We start from the raw sequence: 14,728 nt of genomic DNA on the forward strand, positions 1-14,728 counted from the left end.
ATATGTCGTATATACTTTCCTAAAAACCCCGGTGGGGAAAACAGATAGTATGACATATGATCTTATGTTGATATTACCTCATTAAAACCTCGATGAGAACCTATAAAGTAAACTCATAAAGGGAAAAAGAGTGTAATATGATGCTTTGAACAGGAACGGTTCAGGAAGATACTCCCCCTGACTCTTGCAAATCTCGGAGCCGTCGCATACCAATTCCATGAATGTATTTCTGGAATGTTGAAGCTGGTAGAGACTTTGTGAAAAGATCAGCGAGATCATCGCATGACTTGACTTGCAAGATGTTGATTTCCCCACTTTTTTGGAGTTCATGGGGATAAAACAACTTAGGGGCAATATGCTTAGTGATATTGCTCTTTATGTATCCTGTTTGCATCTGTGCAACACAAGCCGCATTATCTTCATAGGTAATGGTAGGTGATTCGATAGAACCAATTCCACATGACTGTTGTATGTGGTTTATCATTCTGCGAAGCCACGTGCATTCACGTGATGCCTCATATAAAGCAATTATTTTAGAATGATTGGTAGATGTTGCAACTAGGGTCTGTTTCGAAGACTTCCATGATATAGCAGTTCCACCATGTAGGAACACAAAGCCGGTCTGCGATTTGGCATTATGGGGATCAGATAAATAGCCAGCATCTGTATATCCAATTATACCAGAGTCCAGTTTTTTCTGGAACTGAAAGAATAGGCCAAGATCCTTTGTGCCTTGGAGATATCGAAAGACATTCTTGACTCCCGACCAATGGCGTTTGGTGGGAGCTGCGCTGTGTCTAGCAAGTAGATTTACTGCAAATGCGAGGTCAGGTCTCGTGCAATTTGCTAGATACATAAGCGCTCCAATTGCACTGAGATATGGAACCTCGGGTCCCAAAATCTCTTCACCATCATCCCTTGGCATGAACGGATCTTTCTCTACGTCTAGAGATCGAACCACCATGGGAGTTTTAGATGGGTAGGATTTGTCCATATTGAATTTCTTCAATATTTTCTGGATATAGGTAGCTTGGTGTACCATTATTCCTGAGGTAAGGTGCTCGAGTTGGAGACCCAAGCAAAATTTGGTTTGACTCAAATCCTTCATCTCAAATTCCATCTTTAGGTGATTGCGTGCTTCATCAATGTCTGGTGCACTGCCGATGATGTTGAGATCATCAACATACACATAAATGATGCAAAATCCTGTAGAGGACTTCTTGATGAAGACACATGGGCAATCATCACTATTGGAGTAACCTTTCTAAAGAAGGAACTCACTTAGTCGGTTGTACCACATCCGCCCCGACTGTTTTAAGCCATACAATGACTTATTCAGCTTTACACAATACATGTTGCGTTTTGCACTGTTATTCGGGACAGAGATTCTGTCAGGAACCTTCAAATATATGTCTGAATCTAGTGACCCGTAAAGATATGCGGTCACGACGTCCATCAACTGCATGGATAGACGATTTTGTACTGCCATAGATATAAGATATCGGAAAGTTGTTCCACTCATTACTGGAGAGTATGTCTCATTGAAATCAATGTCGGGTTTCTGCGTAAAACCTTGTGCTACGAGCCTTGCTTTATATCTCACCACCTCATTGTTCTCATTCTGTTTCCGGAGGCAAACCCATTTGAACCCCACAGGGAAAACATTGGGAGGTGTAGGTATTGCTTCAGTGAATACCTTCCTTTTGTTAAGTGAGGCAATTTCTGCTTGGATTGCATCCTTCCATTTAGGCCAGTCGGAGCGCCTTTGGCACTCGACGATAGACCTTGGATCATGATCAGTGATAAGGGTATCTGCAATCTTTTCAGCAAAAAATATGTCGACAGTCGTAGTCTTGCGGTCAAATGATTCTCCAGAATCAACATAGTTGATGGAAATTTCTTGCACCCCTAGAGACTCTTCGTTATTTCCCAATACGATTGAGTCTGGGTGTTCCGATGTTCCAGCTAGTTTGTGCACACTGGAGCTGGGTTGTGAAGGTTGCCCTTCCACTGGGTGCAAACTACCCATAAGGTGTTCATCAACGTTGAGTTGACTTGCATTTACTGATTTTGAGGATTTTCTCCTCTCTCTCCTTTGCTGCTTGCGAGAAGCAGGTTCCGGGTCTGAGGCCGTACTACTCCCCCTCTTTTTAGGAACAGGGAGTTGAGTGGTTTTAGTTGGTACCTCCACTCTTTCGGGCGCATTTCTGGCTAGAATCAAGGATTTTGTAACACCTTTTTGATCAGTAAATGAATCTGGCAGATTATTTGCAAGATGTTGCAAATTGATAATTTTCCGAACTTGTAGTTCGGTCTCTTGAGTACGTGGATCAGAGGCTGAAATGGCAATGGCATTCCAATCAATTTCTGGGCATTATTTCTGGTACTTGAAATCTCCCCCTAATGCCGGAAAATGTTCCTCGTCAAAAATGCAATCAGCGTGACGGGCTGTGAATAGATCCCTAGTAAGGGGTTCCAGGTACTTGATAATTGACGACGATTTGTACCCCACATAGATCCCAAGTTTCCTGTGTGGGCCCATGGATGTCCGTTGTGGTTGTGAGATTGGTACGTACGTAGCACATCCAACCTTACGCAGATGGGAAATGCTGGGAGGATTTTCACGTACCAATTGCAGAGGGGAAGTACTGTGATATGCAGTAGGTCGCAATTGGATTAAGTCAGCAGCGTGTAAAATTGCATGACCCCAACACGAGGTTGGCAAGCTGCAATTCATTAACAAAGGTCTTGCAATGAGTTTGATCCTTTTAATTAGAGATTCGGCCAAACCATTTTGAGTATGGACGTATGGGACAGAGTGCTGAACTTCAATCCCCAAGGCCATGCAATAGTCATTGAAAGCACGTGAAGAGAATTCTGCAGCATTGTCCATGCGAATTGATTTAATTCGACTTTCTGGATAATGGGCCTGTAACTTAATTACTTCCCGCATTATCTTGGCAAATGCATGGTTTCGTGTGGATAGAAGGCACACGTGTGACCATCGTGTAGATGCATCAATCAGAACCATGAAATACCGAAATGGTCCAGATAAAGGTTGGATAGGACCACAAATTTCACCTTGAATGCGTTCAAGGAACTGAAGTGGTTCAGCTTGTATTTTAAGGTGTGATGGCCTTAAAATTAGCTTCCCTGTGGCGCATGATGTGCAAATAAAGTCTGATGACTGAGGAAACTTTGACTCAAGCAAATTATGACCAATGGAATTGCTAGTAATTTTCCTCATCATCCCAACACTGGGATGGCCAAGGCGATCATGCCACGTTTTGGAATGCATTAACATTCTGAAAAATTACCTTGTAAGCAACATGTTCTACGGGCTTGATGTACGTAAAGTACAGTCCGGACGATAGTGAAGGAATTTTTTCAAGTACTTGCTTGCCATATCCGTAATCTTTTGTAAAGAGTAGAAACTCCTCTTTGTTGTCTTCATGGGTTTCAATGTGAAAACCATTTTTACGGATATCTCGAAAACTGATTAGGGTACGGGATGAATCGGGATACAACAAGGCATCCTCAATTGTCACTTGTGTACCACCTGGGAGGGTAAATATGGCACGTCCACTACCAACAATTATCGTATCGCGTCCAGCGATTGTCAAAATATCTCCATTCATCTTTTTCAGAGTCTGAAAATATTTCAACTCCCTCAGTATGGAGTTTGTGGTAGCACTGTACACAAGACATAATTCCTCTTCCATCGGATTGTCCCCGTAGAAAGCTATATATAAAAATGAGGAATTTTCAATAAGAAAATCTTATTTCAATACATAGAATACAATCTTATTATATCAAAGTGCTGATACAATATATAAATGACAACAATACTTATGTTCTATTACAATCATCACACATGGATATGATTTATTTAATAAATCGATCACTAAGGAGATAATGGGACTAATCGAAGTCTCCAAACATGTCGGTTGAGGCGTACTCAACCATCATGTTCTCCGTGTCTGTAGGGTCCTCTGATGTATGGAGTGTCATGGTGTTGCTAGATCCGGGAGGAACATCTTGCGAACAACCGGCTCCATTGGTGCCATCTGGATGAAGGTTGAAGTTGGCTTCAAACCTTTTCCCTTGAGGTACTTTGCGTCCCTGAGATTGTTGATACAGAATTGCCAGATGCTCCGGGGTCTTGCACTTATTGGTAGGATGCATGTAGCATCCACACTTGTCACAAAGTTTAGTTTTGTCAAACTTGGGCTTTGCGGTGCCTTTCCCACGGTCCGAGTTTCTAGGCTTTCTGTTCCGGTTGCGCTTGCGTTTACCCTTGAAGTTCGATGGCTTGCCATGGGATGCACCATCAAACTTTCGTCTGTTCACGACGTTCATATGAACTTCAGGCAGAGGTTGGGAACCAACCGGACGCTGAGAACCATTCTTAGCGAGTAGCTCATCATGCTTTTCAGCCTGAAGTAGGATATGAATGAGGTCGGAATAGACTTGGTAGTCACGAGCGCGACACTGTTGCTGGAGGACCCTTTCAGATGGGAGCATAGTAGATAGAGTTTTTTCTATCTTTTCCGCATCAGTAGGTTCCTTCCCGCAAAAGCGTAATTTGGAACATATCTTATGAACCTCGTGATTGTACGCCCCGATGGATTTGAAATCCTGGAGTCGGATATGCGTCCAATCATGGAGTGCTTCCGGCAGGACAACTGCCTTCTGCCGTTCATACCTCGTCTTGAGGGCCTGAAACAGAGTAAGTGGGGATTCCTCCTCCAAATATTCAGATTTGAGATCTGGGTGGATATGGTGCCTTATGATGTATAAGGCGGCATATTTCTGTTCATCTCTCAGCGGCGTGACTCCATCCGGAAGAGGATCTTCCGGAGTCTGGATTGCACGCACTAATCCACGGGATGCAAGAGCGATCTTGATGTCCATGGCCCAGGTAGGATAGTTGTGGCCATTAAGGTCGAGTGCATCGAACTCTCTTCCAGCCATTGGTTACCTACATGGGTAAACCAGAGATTATTAATTTACACTAGGTAAATTAAAACCTTCATGGTTACGTTGTATTGAACGTTGCAAAATTAATGATAACTTCAAGAAATGGGCTTGAAATCATTAGTGTGACTTTCAAATTGTTAAGTTTGACACATTGTAGATACGCCCCAAAAGAAAATTCGGGGTCCATCTCTCAGAACTAGAGAGTATAATCTGATAAAATCAGTAGATACTCATGTTTCTAGTACCTTATGTCATAACTTAATAAAATGTATGGGAGGGCACAATGTTAAGCAATCATAATATCAATATGATAGAATGTAGGCTTAATCGTAGTGGTGATAATCTGCTATGCAGTAGATCAACACACTAATTTATGGTCCCAAAACATCAATTTGAAAGAAAATCACTTTGGAATTTTGCATATCAACTCGTGCTCGTATTAAGCCAACGGCTCAATTAAGACGAGGGGTTGATTTTGTTGGAATTATGCCCTAGAGGCAATAATAAATATAGTTATTATTATAATTCCTGTATCAAGATAATCGTTTATTATCCATGCTATAATTGTATTGAATGAAGACTCATTTACATGTGTGGATACATAGACAAAACACTGTCCCTAGCAAGCCTCTAGTTGGCTAGCCAGTTGATCAAAGATAGTCAGTGTCTTCTGATTATGAACAAGGTGTTGTTGCTTGATAACTGGATCACGTCATTAGGAGAATCACGTGATGGACTAGACCCAAACTAATAGACGTAGCATGTTGATCGTGTCATTTTGTTGCTACTGTTTTCTGCGTGTCAAGTATTTGTTCCTATGACCATGAGATCATATAACTCACTAACACCGGAGGAATACTTTGTGTGTATCAAACGTCGCAACGTAACTGAGTGACTATAAAGATGCTCTACAGGTATCTCCGAAGGTGTTCGTTGAGTTAGTATGGATCAAGACTGGGATTTGTCACTCCGTGTGACGGAGAGGTATCTCGGGGCCCACTCGGTAATACAACATCACACACAAGCCTTGCAAGCAATGTAACTTAGTGTAAGTTGCGGGATCTTGTATTACGGAACGAGTATAGAGACTTGCCGGTAAACGAGATTGAAATAGGTATGCGGATACTGACGATCGAATCTCGGGCAAGTAACATACCGAAGGACAAAGGGAATGACATACGGGATTATATGAATCCATGGCACTGAGGTTCAAACGATAAGATTTTCATAGAATATGTAGGATCCAATATGGGCATCCAGGTCCCGCTATTGGATATTGACCGAGGAGTCTCTCGGGTCATGTCTACATAGTTCTCGAACCCGCAGGGTCTGCACACTTAAGGTTCGACGTTGTTTTATGCGTATTTGAGTTATATGGTTGGTTACCGAATGTTGTTCGGAGTCCCGGATGAGATCACGGACGTCACGAGGGTTTCCGGAATGGTCCGGAAACAAAGATTGATATATAGGATGACCTCATTTGATTACCGGAAGGTTTTCGGAGTTACCGGGAATGTACCGGGAATGGCGAATGGGTTCCGGGAGTTCACCGGGGGGGGGGGGGGGGCAACCCACCCCGGGGAAGCCCATAGGCCTTAAGGGTGGCGCACCAGCCCTTAGTGGGCTGGTGGGACAGCCCAAAAGGGCCCTATGCGCATTGGAAGAAAAATCAAAGAGAAAAGAAAAAAAAGGGAGGAGGTGGGAAAGGAAAGAAGGACTCCACCCACCAAACCAAGTAGGACTCGGTTTGGGGGGGGGAGTCCTTCCCCCCTTTGGCTCGGCCGACCCCCTTGGGGCTCCTTGAGCCCCAAGGCAAGGTCCCCCCTCTCCCACCTATATATACGGAGGTTTTAGGGCTGATTTGAGACGACTTTTCCACGGCAGTCTGACCACATACCTCCACGGTTTTTCCTCTAGATCGCGTTTCTGCGGAGCTCGGGCGGAGCCCTGCTGAGACGAGATCATCACCAACCTCCGGAGCGCCGTCACGCTGCCGGAGAACTCTTCTACCTCTCCGTCTCTCTTGCTGGATCAAGAAGGCCGAGATCATCGTCGAGCTGTACGTGTGCTGAACGCGGAGGTGCCGTCCGTTCGGCACCAGATCGTGGGACTGATCGTGGGACTGATCGCGGGATAGTTCGCGGGGCGGATCGAGGGACGTGAGGACGTTCCACTACATCAACCGCGTTCACTAACGCTTCTGCTTTACGGTCTACGAGGGTACGTAGATCACTCATCCCCTCTCGTAGATGGACATCACCATGATAGGTCTTCGTGCGCGTAGGAAATTTTTTGTTTCCCATGCGACGTTCCCCAACAGATTTTTATTTGCAAGAAATTTGAAATCTCAATTGCAAATAATAGAGGTAATAAATCTCAACATGTAGCAAACATGGAAATATATATTACATCACATATGTTCTAGAATACAAAGTACTCTACAGAAAAACAGTACTGGAAATAGACGTACTGAAAACAAGAATTAAACAGGATCTAAGACAGGGATTAGTCTACTGCTAGATCTACTGTTGATAGTACAGGAAGTAATCTAAAACAGAGAGCAAATAGTGCTAGAAAATACTACTAAAGTGTGCTGGAGTGCTGCAAGACCACATGTGCCATCAAACCAAGACGACATGTGTCCCAAGGATGTGCACATGTCGTCTGCACCGCACACTTTATTCAATTCATGGGAGGATAAGGCAGAGCCAGCTCTAGAAAAGCAAGAGCGGCACCACATCAGGCAGAGCTCCGCGCGTGCTGGTTCGCAGCGTTCACCGGGGACGGGCAAGAGTGCCTCCGCCGCGCGCGTCATCGTCTTCGTCGGAAGGCCCGCCCGGGGGCAAGTAGCCTGGCGAGGAGCCGTTCGCGAGCCCGAGGGCGGTCGGGCTCCAAGACCCAGCGCGCGAGGCGCGACTGCTCGACGGAGAGCCCAAGGCCGCGAGGCTGAAGGGCATCAGCCGCCGGCGAGGCAGATTCGCGGCTGGCGCAGCGGAGGGCGGGCGTGGAGGGGTGGCCGACATAGTAGACGGCAGGCGCGGGGGCAAAGCCAGCGCCGCGGGTGCGATGGCGTCGACGGCCGCCGCGCAAGAGAAGCTACGGGCGGCGGAGCCGAAGGCGAAGGCGGAGGCGGAGGCCCCGGTCGGCGCGGGCACGGGCGCGGAGGAGCCAAACGCGAGGGCGGAGGTTGAGGCTCCGGCCGACGCGGGCACAGGGGCGGAGGGGACGCTTCCCATCTCGACAACCGCGTGGGTCGGAGATGGGAGGCGTGGCGCGGCGGCGTTGGCGTCGGCAGCCGCGGCGCTGGTCGAGCCGACCTCGAAGACGGTGGCGGGAGCGTGCTCAACGGCGTCCACGGCGGCGGCGGCATCATACCCATGAAGTGGGCAAACGACCAATCCATGGGCAGAGCACCAAAACCCCGGCGGCGGCGCTCCCTGTGCCGCGTCGGCCCCGAGCATAGGCGGGGCAGGGCCGGCGAGGAGCCAGCCGAGGGCATCCAGCACGAGCGGGGCGAGGGACGCGGCGCCGTCCGCCGGATTAGCACCGCTCAAGGAGCGGGTGCCCAGGCCGTGGAAGCGGGGCACTCCGTGGCGGAGCGCTCGGTAGCCACCGGCGCCGTGGCGGCGGCCGATGTAGCGACCCGCTCCAGGGCGCCGACCGTCGAAGCGGCGGCGCTCTCCGAACCTGCGGCGGGGAGCAGCGAGGCGGCGACGACGGACGTCGTTCTGCAGCAGGCGGCGAAGGTTCGTCGGCGTTGAGCGAGGCATCCTTCTCACCTTTTGCTTTCTTTCCTGTCGATCTCGTCGAAAATGCTCTGGAAGAGTCTGTGCTGATAACGTGTTGTAAGTTGAATCGAGAGAAATAGCGAGAGAAACAAATGAATCAACTGTTGTACTTATTCCTTGATGATTGAACACTTATATACAGGGGGAACGGACGCATCCAAATGATGCGACGGTTCGGAAGAAGGTTCCTGGAGGCGACGCTCCAGGAACAATATGTCGGTTCCGCATCGTGGGATATTCACGTGCGGTTACAAGTAGAGATTGATTCAACTAATTACATAATTAATTAAATTCTAACACCAGCAACGCCAACGCGTGCGTGCAGCTCGCTTGCTGACTCAGCTTAGGTAGCCGCCAGGACGCTGCCACGCGTACCCAAGGATCCTGCGTGGATAGGATGGAAGACGAAATTCTTCACTCCACTGTCCACCCCGCTTCATCTCACGGCAGCAAAACGCGCTCCAGACGCTGCCCCTGCCGACAGCGCTCGTGCGGCCGACCACCGAAACAGCCTGGCTTATCGTCAACTTCTTGACGCGGCCTCGGTGGCCTCCGGTTAAGCCTTAACCCTCAAGGCTGACCTTGAGGCAGAGTTTTCTCTAATGTTACCTGAGGCATATTTGAAAACATGTGACGAATTGGCCAGTGCAATGTTTCAATGCATAGCCATTTGTGAAACCGAATCAAAGGTTGCCAAATTTGAAAGTGCATTCCACAACAAATCCATTTTTGCGATAGATCGAAAATTATCTCATAACAGTTATAGGGTGCTCGGATCCAAGAGACTAAAACTAGTCTGACTAAAAATAGTCTTTTTAAGAGGCTAAAGTTCCAAACACCCCTGACTAAAGAGGAGCTAAAACTAGTCTTGAGGCTAATATTTTTTAGTCAGGGGTACCCTTACTAAAATGTGGATTAGTCCTCTCTCTTCTCATTTAACTCCTCTCCTTTAACACATGCGGGTTCTGGATTGAAGGGTTTGGAGGATAATAAATGCTCATTAACTTGATTTTAGTCTCTTTAGTATTTGAATCCAAGCAGGGATGAGGCTTGTAAATTTTAGTCCCACTACTTTTAGTCATGGGACTAAAACGTATCAAGCACCCTCCTAGTTCTCGCAAAAATGAAAAAACAGAAATTTTCACCATCATGATATAAAAACAAAAATAGTCATATAAAGGATGTGAAAACTAATTATTGCCAAAAGCCAGGGGTGCCAGGGGAAATGTTCCGCCGTAAGATAAAGGCACCGGTTACGCTTACGCGTGTTTGCGTCAAACGAGATCAGTGAATCCTACGGCTATTCCAGCCCCTGAACCTGAACCCTCCCCCCTTTCCGTGCCATACTGCAAAGCGCAAGGCACCTTTTCGCTTCCGCCCCTCTCCTTCCTTCTCCCCCTCCGCCGCCTGCTCGCCGTCCTCCGATCCGCCGCCCCCGTCCGTCTCCATGGGTCTCCTCTCCAACAGGTACTGCTCCAAACCGGTCCGTTCTCTGGGTATTCTACCCTGCGCCGCCGCAATGGCTTTTAATCTGCTCTGCGTCGGGGAATTGATCTTTTTTTTTCCTGTGCGGTTTCCCCCCTCTGGTCTGGTCAGGATCGGGAAGGAGAGCCTGAAGGCGGGGGATCACATCTACTCGTGGAGGGCCGCGTGGGTCTACGCGCATCACGGTGCGGAATCTGCTCCTCCGATACTACTGTACTATTATTATTTCCACTTCTGATTATGTATCGTATTTATTCGCTTGCGTGTAGGTCTTTGGTTGCGGCTGTTGATAGATATAGGTTTACGTTTTGGACCAGTGAAGTGAGTTGAGAAGAAGAGAAATTAGTCTGCAATACCAGCCACGCGTCTCTAGTTCCTAGTGAAAATCTAACCCTGTTTGTTTCCGGAGAACATTAGGTCTTTCTGGTTTGGCAATTTTAGGTAAGTGGGAGATTCAAGTAACTAAATTGGGTGGGTGCCATGCAGATTTGTCCACAGCTAGATTTTGGTAACCGTCTAGTGCTTTGATTGGCTAGGTAACAGGTGGTTGTCGTTCAGCCACTCCGGTTTGGATGGGTGAAGCTGGCAGCTCTTACCTAACTGCCTCGCACGAGATCATGCAAAATCATATGGAGCATATGTTTACTCAGTGCGTACTACATAGGGGCCATCAACTTCATATGAGAAATAGTACTTAAAAGGAAATTAAGGGCCTCTTTGATTCGTAGGATTCTCAAAATACAGGAATAGGAAAAACGTAGGGATAGAGTGTCATGTCCTTTTCTACACTACAGGATTTGGAAGTGTGTTTGATAGCAGAGGAAAAACAAAGGAATTCTACAAAGAGGTTTGAGAGGATGGAAATTTTCCTCCAAAATGTAGTAGAATTATGGAAAAATTCCAAAGGGTTTCAATCCTAGGAATCAAACGACCATCGTAGGAAAAAATCCTAAGGATCCAAATCCTCCAAAAATCCAATGAAATTCCTTTGTATCAAGGATTTGGATCCTTAGGATTTTTTCCTACGATGGTCGTTTGATTCCTAGGATTGAAACCCTTTGGAATTTTTCCATAGGATTCATTTGTACTACATTTTGGAGGAAAATTTCCATCCACTCAAATCTCTTTGTAGAATTCCTTTGTTTTTCCTGTGCTATCAAACACACTTCCAAATCCTGTAGTGTAGAAAAGGACATGTCACTCTATTCCTACGTTTTTCCTATTCCTGCATTTTGAGAATCCTACGAATCAAAGAAGCCCTTAGTGATGAAATTGCAAAAACAGATAATCGGTCTTGTTTATTCATTCAAAAGAAAACTGGTCCAGCTTTAGCGGCAGCCTCTGTTGCCACTCTGTTGAAAATTATTTGTGTATTTGTCAGAACAGTAATAGGTGCTTCACTCTTGTAGCTTTCTGTATATATAACTGTAATCTTCTCTGCAGGAATATACGTGGGCGATGATAAGGTGATTCATTTTACCCGAGGAAGGGACCAAGAGGTCGGAACAGGAACGGTCATTGATTTTCTTCTTGTGAGTTCGGGCCCTAATAGGAGCAGCACACCATGCTTGGTATGCAGCAGCGATGAAGTTACCGCCGCCACGGAGACAAATGGTGTGACTTCCTCTTGCCTCAGCTGTTTCCTGTCAGGGGGTGCTCTCTACCGTTTCGAGTATGATGTCAACCCAGCACTTTTCCTTGCCAAAGTACGAGGAGGGACCTGCACGCTTGCGGCCACTGATTCCGACGAGGTGGTTGTCCGACGTGCCAAGTACTTGTTGAGCAATGGTTTCAGGTGCTACAGCCTCTTCAAGAACAACTGTGAGGACTTTGCGATATACTGCAAGACTGGTCTGCTTGTGGCCGAGGGTAACGTCGGGCTCGGGCAGAGTGGGCAGGCTGTCTCCATCATTGGCGGTCCTCTTGCTGCTGTGGTTTCGACGCCTTTCCGCCTAGTAACCACGAACATCTACGGAATGGCAGTGATGGCTGTCGGGGTGTACTGTGTTAGCAGGTATGCAGGTGACATTGGCAACCGCCGAGACGTGCTGAAGGTAGAGGTGGAGGAGCTGACGGCCGGGCTCGCAAGCGGACGGATTCGTGCGGCGAACATCACTCAGCTGGCAACTCCGGGACAAGTCCAGGCTCCGGCGGTGACCACACTCGTTGCTGCTTAGAATGCAGCACCGATGTTGTAAAATATGGAGATGTATACATCACCATCACCATTGCTATATTTACCACCTGTTCAAACCTTCTAAAACTGTGCCGAGATTGAACTTCCCGTTCAGCAATGGCTGTGGGACGAGTGTTGTATCTGCCACCAACGTGTCTGGTTTGTCTAGTATTGTATGAAGATTGAAGACTGCTGCGTGTTTGCTCCAATTTGTACCAAGATTTCTGCTTTCTGTCCATTTCTGGCATGTCTTACGTAGACGTTTACATATTGCAGAAAATATCACCTGAGGCACTTGGGACTGCAGATAGCTTTCGTTCTGAACACGACAAAACCTGAATGGCTGAACCTGTGCTCGTATAACAGTAAACTGAAAACAGCACACCGTCTTGTTAGTCTCCTCATCTTCAACGATCTGCAAATGTTATTCAACGAAAGGTATAATCGGACAAATCAGTGAACACTTGCTTGTAAATGTTACTAAACAAATGGTGTAATCACACAAATCAAGTGAACACTTCCGAACCTTTTCGGGAACAAACTACTTGTTGAAGTTGCATACACTCCATAATGCTCTAATTTTTTTGCTGTTGATATAATGCTCTATTTAGGATCTGTTGGGCCACAACTCCGCTCTAGGAGCGGGAGGAGCGGCGCCAAACGCTCTAGCTCCGCAGAGTCCGAAGCGCGGAGCGGAGCTGGCTGCGGTTCAATTTTTTGGAGCGGCTGAAACTGAACTCCGCAGATCCTGGAAAAGAAAGAGTTCGTGGAAATTACGGCAACTTGCCACCGATAAGTGAAACTCGTACCGGTTCGTGCGATATGTCTCTCTCTCGCTCGTACGATTTTTTTGCTCCATAATTTTTCTTGGGTCAGCTTATCTATACGAAAATCCCAATCAGCGATGGAAGCCAGAGTTTGGCTGCCGAACACGTTTGACTAATCGGGAAAGCTCAGACGGAGTGGGAATCAGCGAGTGGAGCGCGGATTTAAAGATTTGGGGGAGCTAGGCTATTGCCGAACAGCTCTTAGAGCAAGTACAATAAGGTACAGTTAGTAGGCTGTAAGATTAAAATACTATATCTTTGCTGAGTTGGATTAGAGAGAAGAGGAGAGAGAAGGGAAGCGGGCTCTTCGTGAAGAGCCAGCTCTAGCACATGCTCCTAGGTGCTTTGTAAGAATGAAAGGTGGGCCATATATAATAAAAGTAGTACTTTTATAGCTAACTATTGTACAAGTTAGCTATAAGATGGGCTATAAGACTTCGTATAGCCAGCAGTTGGCTATACTATTAACCATGCTCTTAGTTACACTTGCACCTAAAAGTTGATGAACATTTACTCAATATAAACATCTACCCCCCCTCTCTAAAGAAATATAAAAATGTTTAGATACTTATCTAAAATGCTTTTATATTTCTTTACGGAGGGAGTATAACTTATTTGGTAGATTTGTATTCTGCGTAGGCGTTGTTAAGAAAATCTGCATTCTAACCAGCCTGAAGTACGTGATTGCATATATAGTGTATATGTATGTATATGAAGTAACTGAGTTTATAAAATGCAGAATGGAGAAGCCGAATTTGAAACGATCAAAATTCATATTCTTACGTTTCAATTTTTTAGAGACATAACGTACAAGTGTGTGATTTTTCAGAACAAAATATATTAAAATGAGTGCTACAAAAAAAAAACAATTCTGCGGCTTTTTAGTACATGCACTATTCATCTTCAAAGTCCATGATTTTTTTTACAAAGCTCACATTTCAAGGAATTCCTTTCTACAGTTTTACACAAATACACGTCACATCCATGTACAATTTTTTCAGATTATTTTGAAACTGAGAAGTTTGAATTTTCAAAAAAAATAAATATATCAAAATTCTTGACCTCTATGGTGGCCGAGCTCCAAATCGCCCTACTCATGAATTTACCCCTTTTGTTGTTTAGAGGAGACAGACGTAACTGATCAAATTTTGTACTCCCATTTCTAGATTGTGGGCCAATTAATTATGTGGATCAGATAAAAGCCCACCTGCACTGGAGCCCTGGATTGCAAGATTGGGCAAATTATTGTCTGAATTGGATTGAAGCCCATGTCCATGTGAATGCAAAAAAAAAACATTGATCAATAGTCCTTTTTTTTAGAACATCATTAGTCCTTTTTTAGGGAACATTGATCAATAGTCAATACAGTTACAAAATCAATTTTTCTGACGCCCTTTTTACTTGGTTTTCTTTCTTGCAGACACAGTCCGAACTCTGCTTCTATAGGGTGATCACAGGGCTTTACAGGGATC

General features: G+C 45.9%; 1 protein-coding gene across 1 annotated transcript; it reads left to right on the forward strand.

Moving 5' to 3' along the window:
- Nucleotides 1–10,043: 10,043 nt before the first annotated feature.
- On the forward strand, nt 10,044–12,638 carry LOC123446297 (protein LEAD-SENSITIVE 1). Its single transcript, XM_045122973.1, has 3 exons — nt 10,044–10,235; nt 10,365–10,438; nt 11,697–12,638. The coding sequence occupies exons 1-3, from the start codon at nt 10,216–10,218 to the stop codon at nt 12,428–12,430; spliced, it is 828 nt and encodes a 275-aa protein (XP_044978908.1). The 5' UTR covers nt 10,044–10,215; the 3' UTR covers nt 12,431–12,638.
- Nucleotides 12,639–14,728: the final 2,090 nt, after the last annotated feature.

This window comes from Hordeum vulgare, chromosome 1H, assembly GCF_904849725.1.
Source record: "Hordeum vulgare subsp. vulgare chromosome 1H, MorexV3_pseudomolecules_assembly, whole genome shotgun sequence".
Taxonomy (NCBI): Eukaryota; Viridiplantae; Streptophyta; class Magnoliopsida; order Poales; family Poaceae; genus Hordeum; species Hordeum vulgare.